This window comes from Melospiza georgiana, chromosome 15 (assembly GCF_028018845.1).
Source record: "Melospiza georgiana isolate bMelGeo1 chromosome 15, bMelGeo1.pri, whole genome shotgun sequence".
Taxonomy (NCBI): Eukaryota; Metazoa; Chordata; class Aves; order Passeriformes; family Passerellidae; genus Melospiza; species Melospiza georgiana.
The window spans coordinates 8,487,342-8,505,746 of record NC_080444.1 but is presented as its reverse complement, the minus strand read 5'-3'; the positions used below and the strand labels follow the sequence as shown (position 1 = coordinate 8,505,746).

The window sequence follows — 18,405 nt, the reverse complement described above, 5'->3', positions numbered from 1 at the left end:
CTATGGCCATTGCGCCTTGTCTTGTCTCTGGGCACCACCGAAAAGAATCCATCATCCGCCTCTTGCTTTGCGGTATTTAAACGCCGACTCTCTTGTTTGTGTTTAACGCCCCCCGCACCTCACGGGCCCCGCGGCCCGGCCCGGCCCGGCCCTGCGGCGGCGCTGCCCGCGCTCCGCCCCTGCGCTGCAGCGCGCCCCGCGCCCGCCAGGGGGAGCCAGGCCGCGGCCGCGCCCGCCCCGCGCGCACCCGCAACACGGACACGGCGGGCTCGGGACGCGCCACGGGCAGCGGCTCCGCGCGGGCTCCGACACACAGGCACACAGACAGACACACACACACACAGACAGAGAGACAGACAGCGGCACCGCCACAGCACAGACACAGACACAGAGCGCAGCGGCACCGCGGCACCGCACGCAGCTCAGCGGCACCGCGCCGGGCTCGGGCGCAGCGCAGCGCGGCACCGGCAGCGGGAGGAGGACGAGCGGCGCACGGTGCTGGAGCCCGGCCGGCGGCACTGCCCGGAGGTAGGAGCTGCCTCTCCGCCCTGGCAGCCAAACTTCGCGGAGCCAGCGCTGGCTGCGCCCGCGGGGGGCTTGGCTGCGATTCCGAACCGCTGCTGTCCCCTGGCTGCTCCCCGCCCGGCCCCAGCGGCCCGGTTTGTTTTTATTGTTGTTATTATTGTTGTTGTTATTACTGTTGTTACTGATGCTGTTCCCCGCCCCTCCGGGCTGGGCCGGGGTACGGCGGGTCTCGGCGGAGCCGGCAGCTCCGCAGGCAGAAGTTGGCGAGGGCCGTGAGGGGCGAGTGGCCCCGAGTTGGGTCCCCTCAGAAGTTGGGTGCCCGAGGAGCCGGGGCTGCCCCGCTGCCCCCGGCGCTCCTCGTTCCGCTCCTCTCGTTGCAGATGTCGGGGGTGCTGGTGATCGCTGCCTGGTGCTTCCTGCAAGTGGAGAGCCGGCATCCTGAGATCATCACGAGTAACAGCAATCATGGCAATTTCCTGGACAACGACAAATGGCTGAGCACCGTCTCGCAGTACGATAAAGACAAGTACTGGAACAAATTCCGGGATGTGAGTACTTCTCGCTTTACCGCATGTTTCTCGTTCCGTTGTTGACCGTAGCATCCTTCCAGGGGGCTGCTGGCTGCCGAGAGCTGTGGGAAGAAGAGAAATGCAGCTTGGGCAACCGGTTGCTGCCTGTGTGAAGGATGCTCAGGGTTGTTTGGGAGCTGGACAGACAGTCGTGGCATTCTTGATTTACCCCATCGATTGGGGCAGCCTGGGCTCCGTGTCAGTCTCGCTGTTCTTATGGTCTTCGATTTTCCTCTGAGGAACTTTGAGTGAAGTTTCGTGTTCAGTGCTTACTGCTTAAGAGTCTGCTTAACTGAAAAATGATAGAATGGTGTGTGTGTAAGAAGGAATACTTACCAGTTCAAGCCACAAGGTGGTAAACAGCGAAGCTTTTTGTGCCTGCAGCTTTTGTGGAAAGGATTTTATTGTCAATTCTGCCTGTAGAGATCTTTGAGGCTGGTGTAGTGTTGAAGAAAGCAATGCTTTAGCTCTTTTTTTTTTTTTCCCTTTAGTCTGGAAAAAAAGGATATTTTCAAGATGTGTTATCTGTATAGAACAAATTAATTTCTTAAGCTCAGAATTAATTCTAGACTTCCCCTAGTTTGAATACAATCATGTATTAAGTCAATAACAGCAGAAAGGGAAATACAACTTTTTTAATAGAAGTAATATTTAAGTAGTTACTCTTAATTCTGCTGTCTGTACACTGAAGAAGCTTTTTTGGAGCACACAGAAAACCCTGCTTCAGTCTGCCCAAGACTGTGTGATGGAAGCTTTACTGATTGTGTTGATCATGAGCACAGAGAGGTTAAATGTTCTTTATTTTCTGGGATTTGTGCACCGTTGCCACAGTGAGATTCTAGGAAAGGGAAGACTAGATCTGGCTAGCAGTTCTGGTAGTGCCCTTCTTTAAGAATTTGTTTATTTAGGAATCCTGATCTTTTATAGGATATTAACAAGTCAAACTTTTATGCTCTGCTTTTGTCTCTGCGATCCTAAAATTGGATCTGACTTTGCAAAGGGGAAGTCAAAGTATTGCAGTTAAATGTGGTGTGTCCCTGCTTAGCTTATTCTCCGTGTGTTTTTCTGTAGTTTTGGTCAACTCTGTGTGAGAAATGCTGCTCAGAATCTCAGCATAACAGAGTGTGGCCTTAGCAATGGTATCAATTAACAGCTGTCTTGGAGTGTGTCTTCACTTGCAGTCACTGATCACATCCGCCTGCTGGGACTGCTGAGTTCTCGTACAGAAAAGGGCATTCCACAGTAAAAATGGATTCTTAGATTTACCAGACTTCAAGGGAATCTTTGTAAATATCTGGTTTAGTCTTCTGGGGAACAGAGGTTGAGGATTTCACTTGTTAATTTCTACATCCCACTCGAAGTGAGAATTGACCAGCATTTGAAAATGGTAAATTGAATGAAATTGACACATTAATCTGACAACACTTCTAACTAGAGACAGATTTGTAGCAAGCAAGCTTTCAACAGTCTCCTTCCAAATGGTGGCCTCATGTTAATCACAAGGCTTAAAGGTTTTATTTAAATTGATGTAATTTTTGTTTTCTGCTTCCCTCTTTCTTTTCTCTTTAAAACTGGAGTCCTTGCAACTTCTTTTCTTGTCCCTTTTTCCAAGACACAGTCTCACGAGTCCAGAGAAACTATTCCTCTCCTTGTGGAAAATATTAATGAATACCTCTCATATTTTAAGATTTCACAGCTAAGAATGCTTTTTTAGACCTTCTGAAAATGCTAAAAAACCCCATAAAGCCTCAAAACTCTTTTATGTAGGCAGAATAATTCTATGGAAAAATAAAACCAACCTTAACCAGTGGTCTACCAAGCAAAAGCAGTAATACAAAGTTCATCAAAGCTTAGGTGTCTTTCCATCTGTCCATCTTAATGGTTCTATTGAATTACTTCAAAACTAGCATTTTACATATGTTTATTCATGAAACTTTTTATGGAGCAAATTAGCAGAGGCTAGTAATCATCTCCTACTAAGCCTTTTCCAAAAAGAAAACATAAAAGGCTTACATATGTAATTAAGCTCTTAATTACTTGTCTTCAACCAGATTGATTTACTGGATCATAATCTTCCATCAGAGCTTCTGTGCCCACAGGTGAAGACATGCATAGGTAGAGTTGCTGCCGGCATAGCAGTACAACAATGACAGCACAATTCTTGCATGAAGAAATGTGGTTAGAAGAAATCTGGTCCTTACTTAATGGCTGTGCTGTTGGGGGTAGTTTTTAAAAATATTTATTAAAACATTTCTTAAAAGGCTGCCCAATGAGATGCATCATAAGAGTATTAATTGCTGTGGATGGACTAGACCAGCATTTTGTGGATATGTGTTATTTCTAGGAAAATTATCTTCCTTCTTCCCCTCTTTGCCAAACTAATAAACGAATTTTATAGACTTCATGTCTACATGAGGTTCTCAGTGTAGGCTTTGCACAGAAGGCTGGAGTGCAGAAATGGTGTTGCTGTTAAACTTTCTTGGATCTGACACTGCAGTCACTCCAGGGCAGAAGCCTTGTACCTCGTAAATCAGCAGAGGCAAGGTTGCAGTAATTAGCACAATTACCCTTAGCTGCTCTCTGAAATTTATGTCATGTTATATAAACATATTTGCACGAATATTTACATGAATGTGCCCTTCTGGATGGTGAGGAAAAACACTGAAGGTGTGGAGCTGAGATTTGATGCTCGAAGCTCTGAGTGGGTGTGGCCACTTTATGTGCATCAGCAGAAACATCTGCACACACAGATGTGCATATAAATCTGTCATAATGTTGCAGTACTGGGAGGGTTGTTTACCCAGATGATGTGAATTGAATATAAAATTTTAAATTAAGCATTTCTCAACATTTTCAGTTATTTTCAAAATTAATTGGTTGGTCAGCCTTATTGAGCTATGGGCCAATATGGCCTAATTTGAGGAGAAACTAATGATTGATTTTTTCTTTTTGTGTGTGACCCGTATTTCTTTTGGGCAAAGGCAGAATGGTAGTTGCACTTATTGTCTCAGCAGTCACTACTTTTGTGTGAAAAGAAGGCACAGAAGTACACCTAATTTGAAATCTGCATTACAGCTACAGAATCATGTTAAGTTTTTAAATGTGACTGAATTCAATAGTGTGAAATGTGTCATCATTTTCCAAAGGCCTCAAGGGATGTGTCTAAAACAACAGTTTACAACACAATCTTTTCATGTGATTTGAACACAATTTCTTGGTTAAGTTCTCCATTAAAAAAAAAAAACAACAGCTGTGTGAGACCAGGGTGACTGATCTGTTGTGAAACATTTGCTGTTGAAAATCTTCTATATTTTACATCTTCCCAGCATCAATAACAGTGTAATGTCTGTGGGATTAATAAGTTTTCAGTGCAATCTAAACCTGCTACTCCAGTCTGTCTTTCACCCCTTTTTCCTTGTCTGCCATGGACTTTGTGTGATACATGACAAAATCTTAAGTTTCATTTTACATCTGGGGATAATAGTATTTTTCTTCCTCACAACTATATGTTGAAGCTGTAAATGAGAAAGGACAGAGCTCAGAATCTGTGGTAATATGGAATTTATTATTCACCTAATCCATATATTGAATGTGGCTTGGTACATACTTAAGTAACTGACTAGTAAGTTTCTTAAAAATAAGAAGTAAATCAATGTAATTATTACTGGAAAAAGAAAAAAGTAAGCAAGATGCACTCTCTGGGGAGGACCTCCAGCTATTTCCCTTGTGCAGATCTGAGGCTTGGAAAAGCAGACATGAGGATTATGAAAGTCAAATTAGACCTTCTGATACCAAGAACCCAAATATGAAGGCCTCAATCTTTTGATCAAACCTGTGGAGAGGGATCCTTTGGCTTGAGAGGAGCTTCAGAATAGATTTGGTTGCTGAATGAATTCTTACAAGCCTTGGGATGTAAGAATATTCCTTTATTGTTATGGAATAAACATACATGTTGTTGTAACAGGTCACACTGCAGCATCTCATTGTGCTCATAGAGGCTTGGCACAGAAGGCACAGAATAAATGTCATTTTAGTGTTAGGTCTGTCTTTAATCAAAATTATACGAACAGACTAATTCTATTACTTCTGCTTGGAGTTATGTCTATTACATTATTAATGCTTATATATAAAAAGGTAATAAGTTCAACTAGCCATGGATTAAACTGCAAAAAGGAAGAAAAAAGTTAAATGAACTAAGAGGATCTAGTATAAACCCCACAAGGAATTTCTATGAAGTTGAAAGCTAAGAATCTTGGCATGAACTCTGGTTTCAGTGCATGTTTATGCATGGCAGGCTGCCAGACCACGTTCTGAACATTAACTAAGCTGTTTCTCTAAATTTTATTGCTTACAGAGTTTCAGTTCAGGCTATCATGTTAAAACCTCCATGTATTTTATGCCTGGAGATGCTTTGAGACTGTGCAAGCCTAAGAAGCAAGGAATGAAATGTCATCATCTGTGTGTACACGTTGCTCAGACTTGCTGAGGATAAATAGTTACACATAACTATTCCTGCTGAGGATGGCTATCAACAGGTTAGATAGATATTAGACTTCTGACACAAACCACTGAAGGGACAATTTTGTCAGGTATTAATGTACATCACCTTTCTGAGCCTGCAAATTCCTCCTCACACCTGATCAGAAGTGCAGTGTTAGGGGACAAAACAAATACAGGATTAGGAACTGGGGGATTTGTATTGTTCCAGCTTTGCCACTGATTTTTGTCATTTGGGCTGGCTCTTCACACTTCTTCACTGTGTTTCCCCTTGTTGGCTCTTACCATTTTCTGATTTTTTTAGCCCCAAATTAGAAGTGTGGTAGTGAAACTTGATAGCAGGGAGTTGGAGAACATGACCAGTACTGAGAAGGGTTGGAATACCAAGCAGGCAGAATTGGAAGACCTTGGGAACTCAGGTAATAGAAATGAAATGAAATTTAAAAGTACAAAGTGGAAGGTCATGGAATTGAGAGCTAACACAAATTTATTCTGGGTCCTGGCAGCTCAGCTTGAAATAGATGAGAGGGAAAGCCTGTGTACTTTCATTGATTTGCAGAGTTATTCTAAGTTGCAAAAGTAATGCTACTCTGAGGAGAGCAAATATATTGTAGGAATGCAGAAAATGAAAGATTTCTGCTTCTATTGAAGACATAAAAATGTACAATGTATAGAAGGGACCACTTAATTATGAATATTGTGAGTTCTTCTGATCAGTAAAATTAATGAAAGATTTTATGGAGTTGTTGATCCAAAGGCCTTCCAGCATCATAGGAGAAAAGACCCTGTTTTGAAATAATATAATACATTCATTTACTCAAACAAAAGTCATTACAAAGAAGTTTATTTTCTTCAGAATGTTTATTGAGAAAAAGACACAAAATCCAGCATTGTGTCAAGATTCTAAAGGTCTTGGATTTTTAGATCATGAGATTTAAAGCCCCTTGGTGGATGTTGGCTTTCTCCTTATCCATGTAGTGTGGTGGAATCTTATCTATGACACCCAAATATCTCCTGCTCTGGTGGGATTTTTGAGATAAGAGGTCATTTCTGTAGACTGGGTTCTTTCTGCTGTTCCTTCCCTGCAAACACCTGCCTTCAATGGGTCTCACTACCAGATTTGATATTACATTTTCTATTTTTTTTAATATTTTATTTAGGTCTACAGGAAGAATTAAGTATTTTTCTGCTGATAACTTGATCAACAGAACATATCTTTTTATCTTTTTTACCTGAAATATAAGCACAAGTGTTTCTGTGAAGCAGTTATTGGTACATTCAATACATACATTCCTGGAGAATCCATTCAGGTCCTGCTAATTATTGGTAGTGAATTTAGTCATAAGGAAGGTTACAGTACTCTTGAAGAATATTTCCTGGCTGGGTAATGGATGTACCAAGTGGCTGGATTGTGACAGGGCACAGGTACCTCAGGCTGGCTTCCCAGGAGATTGTCATTGCAAGCCCACCTTGAGATTTAATTGAAGGTGAAGACTGTGTGTGTGTGTATTCCAGTGGATCTGCGGTACAACAGAGTTGAAATGTGATTTATAAGCCTACCCAGGCACTCCTAGCATAGGTTGTCTCTTGGAGCAATTCTTACTCAACAGGGGGACAAGGCTGGAATATAAATGTGATCAAAAAGTACAGCTGAGATGTACTTGCATGAAATTTAAAATAATAGGAAAACATGAAACTGAATCTGTGCAAGTGTAATGCATAATCAGCTTCTTACAACAGAGGAGATATGCTTTTTCAAAAAGCCCTTCTCTAACTTGACACTTTCCTTTTGCAGTGGACAAGGGGAAAAATAATGGCATTTATGTCAGAATAATTAACTTAAGGAAGGTACAGAGAGCCAGCTTTTTCTAATTAACTGACACTTATCCAGATTCCCTAGGAATTACCTAAGACTCTAAAGTTAAGTAGGTCAGTACAAAACTAGGGTGTTAGTTTCTGTATTATGTTTCAAATTATAACTTTAATAGTTTCCTCACTGACAGAAGGGTTCTGCAGACTGCAGTCACAAATCATATCCCTACCATGAAATTCTGTGCTTTTAACGTTTTCTCCAACATGTTTTATGCATTTTTAGAGTAACCATTCTTGTATTATATTGCTTGCCTCTGTCCTGTCCTCACCCCCACCTCCTGGTGGATTTCTTTTCTACAGGGGCTTGTTTTATTCCAAATTCAAAATGTAATTTTGTCAGATTCCTGAGAAATTCACAAAAGGGAAAAAGGAAAAAATGCCACAAAAGTGAGCCATGTCTCAGTGTAATATCAAATGGGTGGATTGAAAATCATTATAGGAGGCTGAGTTCTGATGCTGGTTAGTGTAAGAGCTGCTATCAAGCTCAGGTGTCTGTGGGTAAATGATACTACTTTTATTTTAGATAAGTTTTCCAGGGTTAGGGTCCAGAAAAAAAAGTCCATTATTCTCAAGGGCCAAAAGGGTATTTATGATACCCTGTTTTGACCATCAGGGATACTGTCACCTCTTTTTTGCGGGGGTAGGGGAGATAGGGGATGGGATGGGGTTTCTCAGAAATTTTAACTATTTGCTTTATACTTATAATTTTAACCATGAGGCTAGAGATATGGAATTCCAGTCAGTGTGTCTTTATTGTGTGTGTGTTTTGAGGGTAAAATGCAAGCCTGTCTGAATTTAGGGTGGAGCAGCTGAGCTGCTTTTACAAGAAGTAGGACTTCATGAGGAAAGTGGAGCTCAAATATTACATCTGGGGTGTGAAAACCTATTTCTTTTAGATAACATCTGCTTATGCAAGGACAGTTTGATTATTCCTTTCCTTATGTAACCAAAACTGAGATTTGTCCAAAGGAGCTGTAGTGAACCCTTGGTTATGTTGAAGCTAGTTGTCAAAAATTGCCAAATTGTCAAAGACCTTAGTGAAGCCTGAGTTTGATTCTTGTATTGCTTATCTTCCTGTTCTCTTGGACAAAGATCCACAGTACATAACAGACCAGTTAGATTAAACAGTTCTCTTTGCCTTTTGGAGGACATTGTGGAATTGGAAAAGCCTGAAAGATCGGGTATCTGGCTGGTAAATAGAAGAAGCTCCCTCAAAGTCCCTGGAAGAATCAAACCATCTGAAAATCAAAGATCTGTAGTCTACAAAGTACACATTTTATAGATTTCAACCAAAACAACAAAGCAGAATTGACACAGGGTAAAATTAAGGAGGTGCTGCTGCCTCCAGTGTGATTTTCTGTACTTCCACCACTTAACTCTTCCAGCTTTAGAAAGGGACTTGTTGCAGTGGAGTTACCAAGTGCTAACTCTGAGTAAGCAGTCTGTTATCAGCTAGATAACTCCAGCAGTTATCTTTGGGGGATTTGCTGTAGCAGGTTGGCAGCAAAAATTGAATTACACATTTGGACTGAGCAGCTAATGTCTAATGACTTTCAAGGCTAAGATATGATTCAAAATTCAGTTTACAGATAAATTGCTAAGCTACTCAATAGTGGCTTTGGCAGGGAGTAGATTGGTCTTTATCTGTCACTTCTGTGACTTGGCTTGTAATCCTGGGTAACAGAAAATCATTCTCATTAAATAGGTACATGGGGACTTCAATTAATTCTGTGATCTTAGCTGTCCTCTTAATGAACTTTTTGTCATAAATTTACTTCACTGATTGCTTTCTCCCAGGTAGATAGAAAAATAGTTTATTAAAATTTACTGTCAGAGTAACTCTTTTCAGATTAGTTTTTGAAAAAGGTTTCAATATATCACGGCTTACAGTTGAGTTCTGACTAGCACAGGGATTGATAGAGGTAAGTGATACTTGTCTGTCTCTGCGGGTTGCTTTGAAATTGTCTAATCAGGAAATTCAGCAGTGTACACAATTTCATTTGAAATTGCACAGCATAAATTTTGTGTGGTTTTCAGCTTGGACATCAGTCTTCATCCTTCTTTCCCTGCATTCCGTTGTCCCTTCAGAAGTTTATTCCAGCACTGTCTTCTAGTGTTGTGCAGTATCTTCTAGTGTTTGGCCCTTCTGGCTTTCTCTTCAAGTGGCAGCAGTTAGAGAACTTGAACCTAGAAAAAGATTGAGGTAGAAAGGGAAAAGTAGCTGCAGTCATTGGAACTCAGTAGGGGGGATGCTTAAATGTTAGAGAATGGTAGAGAGGCTGAAAATTATACTTGTATGATTAAGAAGAAATTAGGCTAAGTTGTTTCTTCAAGGGACTAGAAAACATTGCTTGTAGAATAATGTTTCTGTGTGTACTAGGGGTGTTGAAGTTCTTGGCAGAATTTGATTACAACTGGTAAATATTTATAAAAATAATTTTGAGAGAATTCAGAATTCCCTGGCATTTCTCGGTGAATAACAACAGTGTTGCACTTTTGAACACTTTATTTCTAGAACAGCTCTGTCAGTCCTTCTGTCTGTGTACATGTGCCAGTGCCCGCTCTGCTGCCAGAGCAGAGTGCAGCTCTGCCTCTTGCAGGGTTTGCCGAGGGTCCAGCAGAGGCAGCCGGGGCTGGAGCCGCTCAGAGCCCGGGCCTGGAGCATCTCAATGAACCGGCCGTGCTGCCCGGTGCTGGAGCATCTCAATGAACCGGCCGTGCTGCCCGGAGCTGTCCAGTGCTGGAGCATCTCAATGAGCTGGCCGTGCTGCCCGGAGCTGTCCGGTGCTGGAGCATCTCAATGAACCGGCTGTGCTGTCCGGTGCTGGAGCATCTCAATGAGCTGGCCGTGCTGCCCGGAGCTGTCCGGTGCTGGAGCCGCTCAGAGGACCAAGCTGGGCAGTGCGAGTTGAGGACCCTTCCTCTCACTTGAAAATCCTGAATCTTTTTGTGTCATCCCGTACTACATGGGAAAGCACTTTTCTGACATGGTTAAGCACATGGGGATGTATTCTAGATTAGACAGATGTGAAAGCAGAGGATAAAGCTGGTTCAGAGTTATCCATCAAGCTAATGCCAGATATAACAACAATATTTATGTCGTGCAAGTCCCAGGACAGTGCTCTTCTGCAGAGCGATGAACTGTGCTGGAATACAGAAAGACAAAGCTTAACAGGTCTGTGTGGATATATGTGCCACTATCTGACAGCAGTGTTTATTGGCCCAGATTCATTTCTTGTTTGATAACATTAACTTCACTCAAGGTATATAAGGGATAAATTTTGTTCCCTTTTTTTTTAAAAGTAAAGTCAGGGTAAGCAATCTTTTATGCTAGCTAAATGTTATTTATTATTTATTTAACACTAGGTGAATAGCATATTGGAGAGGGACTAGGTATTTCCTGTTAAAGCAGAGGTATTAGGCAGAGTGGATTTCCTGTGTTTATCTAATTTTTATATTAAACTACATCTAGTGAAACTCTTGAGGCTCAGGTCTTTTACATCTACTGATCTTTTTAAAACTTGTCTAAAAAAACCCCTGTTTTAATAAAAGTACGCTGGAGTGCTGCATTCAGTGGGGATGTCTATAAACATATGATAATCAGTGGTTTAAATACAGAATTGTCTGCAGTATTCCTTAAGCATAAACATGAATCTCTACATTATGGTTCACTCAGGACAGCAGCATCCAAAAGGAAATTATGCCACATTTAATTAGAATAAATATAAACTGCTAAAATACTGCATACTGTCAATTACGTGTAGAACTGCAGTTATGCAGCATGAAGGAAGCTGGTAAACCAGATATATTTGCTCATAAGGAAGGATATGGTGATTCACATCAGTGACCACAGATTTATTAGTCTCTTCATGCTTATATAACAAAGTTAAGTTGAATATAACAAGACACTTAAGGGTTTGTTTTCATTGGAATATGAGGCAAGATGGACTGAAATGAAGATTCTTCTGTGACACAAATGTCTGGTTTTATATTTAGTCTCCTTTTTATAAAGCCTTTGTCTCTTCTGATGAAGTGCTTTCTTTCTTATGAATGTGTCTTATCTTAATAAGTTAAAAAGCTCAGCAGAGCAAAGGTTTTGTGACTTGTAATGAACTTATAACCTGAGATGAAATGTAATCCTTTACCCCTGGAGACAGTGCTGTTGCAGATTGTGAGCAAGCATTTCCTATCCGTGTGCACTGCCTGCAAAAGAGAAAAGAAGACTGAACACGAGTACAAGGAACTTTAATGGATATAGATCAACAATTTTTGAGCATTCACAAAAAGCTACTATAAACAATTTTAGAACCGTGATAAAATATATTGAAACTTCCCCTTGTAAAGTAACATATGGCATCACAAATAGTCCTATCTCAGTATGTAAAGGAAAAAGAAATCCAAACAACTTCTTATGGGCCATATTTTCCTATCAGTATTTTTTTAAGTAACTTCACAACCTTAGCATCAGTTTCTGTTGAGATACTGCATCCACACTTTAATGGCAGACTATGTCCCTGTGTAATCAAGAACGAGCAATATTCTATTACAGCAGGGCAATGCACAAATACAGACAGATGTGGCATGTGCTGCAGTTTCCATTAGCAAAAAAAGAAGCTGCAAATAGGAAGCAATTTTGAAACCTGCCACCATAATTGCAAACCCATTACTGATATATCAGGGATGGTGCAGCTGATGTGTTCCCTCCAGAATGACACAAAGTTGTCTATAAAATCTGAACTCACTAAGGAGAGATGTGGATATAAAATAAGATGCCATAAGATCCTTAAGGCATGGCTGATTTTAAAGCTGAAGCTCTCTGAAATTAGGAATTACTGAAACAGCAATGATGGAATAAATGTGTTTTCTTCAGTTATTTCTATAAGTGCAAGGAAATAAATAAAATTAAAAAAAAAAAAAAAGAAACCAAACAAAAGGCCTCCTAATACAAAAAAAATCCCAAAGTCTCAAAGCATACAATTTATGTCAGAGGCAAATGAATGCTGCATGATTTAGTGGATCCAGAGAGAGGAGTCATGACTGAAATGGAGACATGGTCCATTAGGTGAGAAACCATGTCTGGAACAATCTTTACTAAAGCCCAGTGATTTCTCCTCATGGAAAATAATTGGCAGAAAGTGGAAATGAGAACATGACATGTATCTGTATGTATAGCAGGTAATGAATCTATAAACACAGAGAGAATGGGAAAAAGGTAGATGAGGAAAACCATGTTTCACTTCATTCCAAGGAATTCCAAAATGACACTTTGATGATGGTGTTAGGGTTAGAGGGAGAGGAGAACAGGAAGGGATTAAGGAAGGATGCAGCTGAGAATTGTTTACCTACTGAGCAGCATCCTGGTGACCCTGACTTGGGCAGCAAAGAGTTCTTGTGAGCAAAGCTGCTGGCAAGCCGCATTTCAGATGTGTGTGTGATTCTGCACAGTTTTAAGCTTGTCTTGATGACTGTACACAATACATTTTGGACTCTGAGTAATCACCAATGGCTGATTGCCAGATGAGGAGCTCTGAACATCTGCCCTTCTGTGGTCTTCCTGCTGTGGGACGTGTGTGGTGGGTGGTATTGCTTTTCATTTGAGATGAACAATGAAGATGCATGGCAGAAAGAATATATGCACTTTAATCACTTTTTTTCCTTGCAATGTAGTTGTGGGTATTTGTAGCATTCATAATTAGCCAAGGAACAGATGGTAAAAGCTTGGTTTAAAACAGAGCATCCATTGAGTGATCATGTGCTGCTGCAAGCTTATTTTGGAAGAAGTTTGCTCTGTTAGATGATGCTCCAATACAGTGGTGCAGGAGTAAAGTAGGAAGATAATTTCTAACAGTTGGTGTAATTTAGTGTGTAGGACATGGAAAACATTTAAACTTATAAAATATCTCCTGGATGGTCATGTCCTGTGCTTCAAAAGGATAATTTCAAACTTTACTGTTCTGCAAACCTGAAATCTGTTATGTGTGAATTTATGTGTAGGGCAAGTACAGCAAAATGTCCCTAAGATCTCCCCCTTTCCCTGTCCTATATCTGCACAGCAGGGAACAATTTAGTTGTTCTGTGCTCAAATTTCAGTAACTTTTGTACTGTACCTTAATCAAAAAACACCCCCAACAAAACAAATCAAAAAACCCTGGATATATATTTCACTTGTGTGCTTCCAACATGAACATGGTGCTGCAATTTTTCAAAGCTGGAAAACATGAGAGAATTTTGTCAGCATTTCACCATGACACTTGTTTCACTTAGAAAGCCAGAGGGCAAAACAAAGTGGTTTCTTTTGGTCCATGTAATCTTTTTAGAAGGCAGTGGTAGCCCGGCAGGCACAATCACTGAGATATGTATGAGGTAATGTTGGAAATGATGAGATTCTGGATGTAAAGCCTGATTGATTAGTTGCGTGATTCCATGTTCTAAATTCAAAACTTAGAAATATTTGATTCTAAGGAGAGGTAGGAGCAAGGAGAAGGTTGCTGAAGAGAAAAATAAGCTAAATCTGTTTTTCATTGATAAAGTAGAAATATGGGATTCTCCATCCCAAAGGAGCTGAATGGATTATTGCAACCATCCAATCTAGTTGAGATCACATTTTCTTTTTTGCTTTTATCTTTTCTTAAAAAAAGATAAATGAACCCATGTTGAGATATTTATCTCTATGAGATGACCTGTATCTACCTTCAAGTCACAATGAACTGGATATTCTCTTTCTCTGTGAAACTGTATCACTCTTTCTCCCTGGAGACTCTATGGATTCAGATAAAAAATATTTCTGTGAGAACAGTAGTGCCATTCCCTCTGTGTATGTAATATTTTGGAGAATATCTGTAATAGCCAATGAAATGATCTTTGATAGTGCCTATTTTTCTCCAGATGCTGAGCTGTAAATTTAAATATCTTTTGAGCTGTGTTTTCTTTTTCTTTTGTGAACTCCCTATATCTCCTCACAGAAAATAGTTCACAGAATATGGTAGTTTTGTGTTTGTCTATAGATGATTGTGCAGAAGCTGAGAGTTCACTGGGGCCTGTCATCTTTCCAAGTACTGCTGACCAGTATAAATTTTATAATACAAATAATTAATCTTTATCTCCAATTGACGTGGTCAGTAGTAGAACTGAATTAAAACAACCATGTCAATATGGGGTCTTTTTGTGTTGAAAATCTCTCTGTCTTCTCAGTGTTCTGCTCTTGTTAAGAGTAGTTTGCTCAGACTATAGACAAATTTCAGCTAAGTTTATTGAAAGAGCAGCACTGTCACAGGATTTGACTGTTCCTGGGACTCTCTTTTCTTCTGCAGATCCCATAAAACCAGTTCAGGTTCAGAAACAGCTTTTTCTAAGTTAGCTGAAGTATTTTCCCTTTAGGGATTACCAAAATAGTCACAACATCTTAGCATTCAGTTACAAGAGCTACAAAAGCAATATAATTTCAGTTGCCCCATAGCAGAATTAAGCCCAAACTGTTTGTAACTTTAGTCAGAAATGGTTCCTTCACCAAGAATTTCCAGAATCTATTGACTTATTACAGCCACTTGAGCCAACAGGCCCATGAGTTGTAGGAACTTTGCCCAGTAGAGCTCTGCTTTCTCCCTTGTTTTTGAAGCTTTCAGTGGATTTTTTAAGATGCCATTCCTCACAGTGATTGCTGAACACCACCTCAATGGCTCTTAGTTGCATGTTAATAGCTTCAGAAGATGCTTAATTGCTGAAAGTATAGAATAGATAAAATGCCATATCCATCACCCAGGGTCTGAAGTGACTGCAGCTGTGCTGCTCCAAACTCCAGCTGCCTTCAGGAGCTGAGGAATTACATGGTGTTCCCCATAATGACAGGGCTTACAGCTACCTGCTGGGCTGGGAATTGTTCCTCACAGCTCAGGCTGTAACTTGCACTAACATGACTGTGCAAAAAGCTGAGGAGGAAATTCAGGCCACCTAATCCCCTCCACTAGTGCCACCAGCAGCCCAGTACTTAGGGCTGTGAGTTGAGTGGATGGTTTGAGAAAGTGTGGGGGATGTTCCTCAGGAATGTACAGAGTGGGAGAAGACTTTTGTTTTGAAAAAGATCATTAAGTGACTGCTCAGCAATACAACATGAAAAATGTGCTTGGTATGGTGAAAATCTGTGAAATCCAACAACAGGGAGTAAACATCTTGTTAACAACTGGGAGGAGTGACAGGAGGGAAAACACAAAAGGAATTTCATAAAACAAATTTTAATTTGCTGCCTATGGAGTGTTTCTTTCTGGGGAAAGGCAGAATGCAAGTTGTTGCTCACTTTTGTCCAAAACACTGTTTATAGAGTGAATTCCTGATTTGGGGGCACTCCTGCCTTTCTGAACTTTCTAACAAGTGCAGTGTTAAATCAAGCCATGGAAGATTTGCACCCTGCTGTGATCATGCAGCTCCCTCTCCTCCCTCCTCCTTTCCATATGTCAGCAGCAGTGCTCAGCCTTTGCCTGCCCACCCTTCCTGAGCACTGCAAATCCTTTTTGCTGGGCCTGTACACAGAGCCCACAGAGGGAGGAGATGGTTGGTGACTTCCTTTGTATTCCTGCATTGAACACAGCAACTACCCCTCCATGTCTTCCAGTTCATCACTCCTTGTAAATCTGACACTGATTTCACTTCTGTGCTTAGTTAAGAGCACTTCTTTTATCCTTTGCTTTCACAGTACACAAATAGCAAATGCTGGAACACTGTGGGAATAGCTCCTCCTTCATTTCAGCCTCATCACTTCTGTTACATAAATGGTTTTATTTTTATTTTCAGCTTCCACTTGCTGAAAAGCAAAGCAGCATATATGGATTTTTAATCTCTACAGTCTTGTTTTTACCCTACTGAATAGGAGAAAAATAAGTCTGTTTTTCAGAGATAGACCTTGGATCATGCTTCACAGTTTCATGACAAATTCCCAAAAGTGAAGCAGTAGGAGCTGTCACTGTAATTTGGAAAATAAAAACAATAAGAAAATGCCAAACTAAAAGTCATGTCCAACCTCACTTTACAAATGAAATGACAAACTACCAGCCAGAGTTAAAAAGAATATCCAATATCCACAGGCTCTGCTTTTATCCCTGTAACACTGGCAGGGCTCCTAGATTGGTGCCTGGGAGAGTGTTGATAATTGGCCAGGGTAGGGCTGCCCATAAGTGGGAGAGGCCACTCAATCATTTGGCACTTGTGGCAATTTTATGCCAAGAGAGCCCTGAGATTTCTGTGAGTCTGCAGCAAGCAGGATGACTGCTCTGGAAGAGGAATCCTAATGTGCTTGAGATCTCTGTGGAAGGGATCCACTAGCATTTTGAGATGTTCTGGCACCATGAAGCACTGATGTCCCTATTACTGAGATTCTGAGGGCAAAAAAGGCTGAGTTTAAGAAAAAATTAAAAATCATCCAACCCAGATTAAAACCGTCTCTGGCAGTTTGTTTGTATGAAAATTTTTCACACACTTATTTACAATTACACAAAGTATTGTTTAAGATTCACAGTTTTATGCCTAAATATAAACCTGTTTAGATACGTTTTACTGTTTATTCTCAGAGAAAAATCTGAAGCATTTTCTGCCAAACCTGTATGCACATTTTATAAAGAAGTCATCTATAGAATGAATTTACCTTGTTTTATAAGAGCTTCTTTGTCAACAAAGATATATTCATAAGCAAAGAGGCAGCTTTTTACTGTTCTCCTTGCTATCAACTAGAGTAGAAATGTTCTATGATTCTATGATGTTGTTATAGTTCTGTTCAGAAATAGCTGATATTCCATCTGCTCCTCTGCTGTATTTTGCAGTGAGTTAAGCTGTGTAGGATTCCCTTAAAACATGTTGAACTCTCCCATGGAAATAATAGACTGTGATAACAGAGGCCAAACTTTCATGATTTCTGGAGTTATGAATTTTAATGTGATACTAGAGCTGAAAAGAGTCTTTGAGAAAGAAAAAATGATGTTTCCTTATCTCCATTTTGAAGTGTCGTGTACAGAAAGTAAAAATAATTAAGTGCCCTTCACTTTTTCCTTCTGGTGACCAGTTTTCTGACTTTTATCCATTTGGTGACTATTTTAGCCTCAGGCTAAGTCCCTGAAAACCAGATAGAATATCTTCCTGCCTCACACAAGGTTAAGTCAGTATTTCTGAAAGGGCTGTTACTAGTATAGATTATCCTTCAGGCAATGCTCTCTCCCTTTGGAAACTCTGCACTGACATTTAAAATCCTGTATTTGACATATTCATCAACAATATAGGGATAGGTGATGTGCTTCCTGAAAGAGATTTAGTTATAAAATATTTTGGTTCATGTCCTGGATAAAGAGATGTCAGTTGAATTAAAGCATCTCAGATTTTCAAAATAGGTTCTTTCTGTTCTTTAAGGCTTCCTGCTTTGTCTCCAGGTTCCCAGGAACCCTCCTACTCTTATTTATCTCTGAAGTTGATTTTAAGCAAGAACTCAGCTCTCAAGGAAAGAAAACATTTTAATGGGTTTCTCATAATAATGTTGCTAGTAAGGCATGCTTAAAAATAAACTGCTTCTCTCCTTCCCTCCCTTCTGGAGTGAGCTGAGAGGACAACAGCCAAATCATCTGTCTGAGTCATGCAAACTGCTGTCATTGTTTGATGTAAAGATGAACTAAAAAGCTGTCATTTGCTTGAGAATATTTTTATACTTGACTCACTTATCTAGTGAAGGGGAGAATTTTTCTTAGTTTTGTTTTTTAATCTTTTTGCCTCCTTTTACATGGAAAATTACAATGAAGCCGTTTAGTCATTGTAATAGCTATAAACTCTGCTACTAAAAATGCCTTAAAGAAATCTTCCACCTCAGAGCATCTGTCAGTCTGAAAGTGTGGCTTTTTTACAGTTGTACCCAAGCTCTGTGAGGCCCTGTCCAAACAGACCCTTCCTTCAAAGGGTTTGTGCAAACACCTTC

General features: G+C 40.3%; 1 protein-coding gene across 1 annotated transcript in view; it reads left to right on the top strand.

Annotated features, from left to right (window-relative positions):
• The first annotated feature begins 253 nt into the window (after positions 1 to 253).
• SPOCK1 (SPARC (osteonectin), cwcv and kazal like domains proteoglycan 1) overlaps positions 254 to 18,405 on the top strand; it is a 263,977-nt gene continuing 245,825 nt past the window's right edge. The window contains exons 1-2 of the mRNA XM_058034519.1: positions 254 to 528; positions 906 to 1,073. Of these exons, the coding sequence (XP_057890502.1) occupies positions 906 to 1,073 (168 nt within the window). The 5' untranslated portion in view covers positions 254 to 528. The remainder of the gene's footprint in view (positions 529 to 905; positions 1,074 to 18,405) is intronic.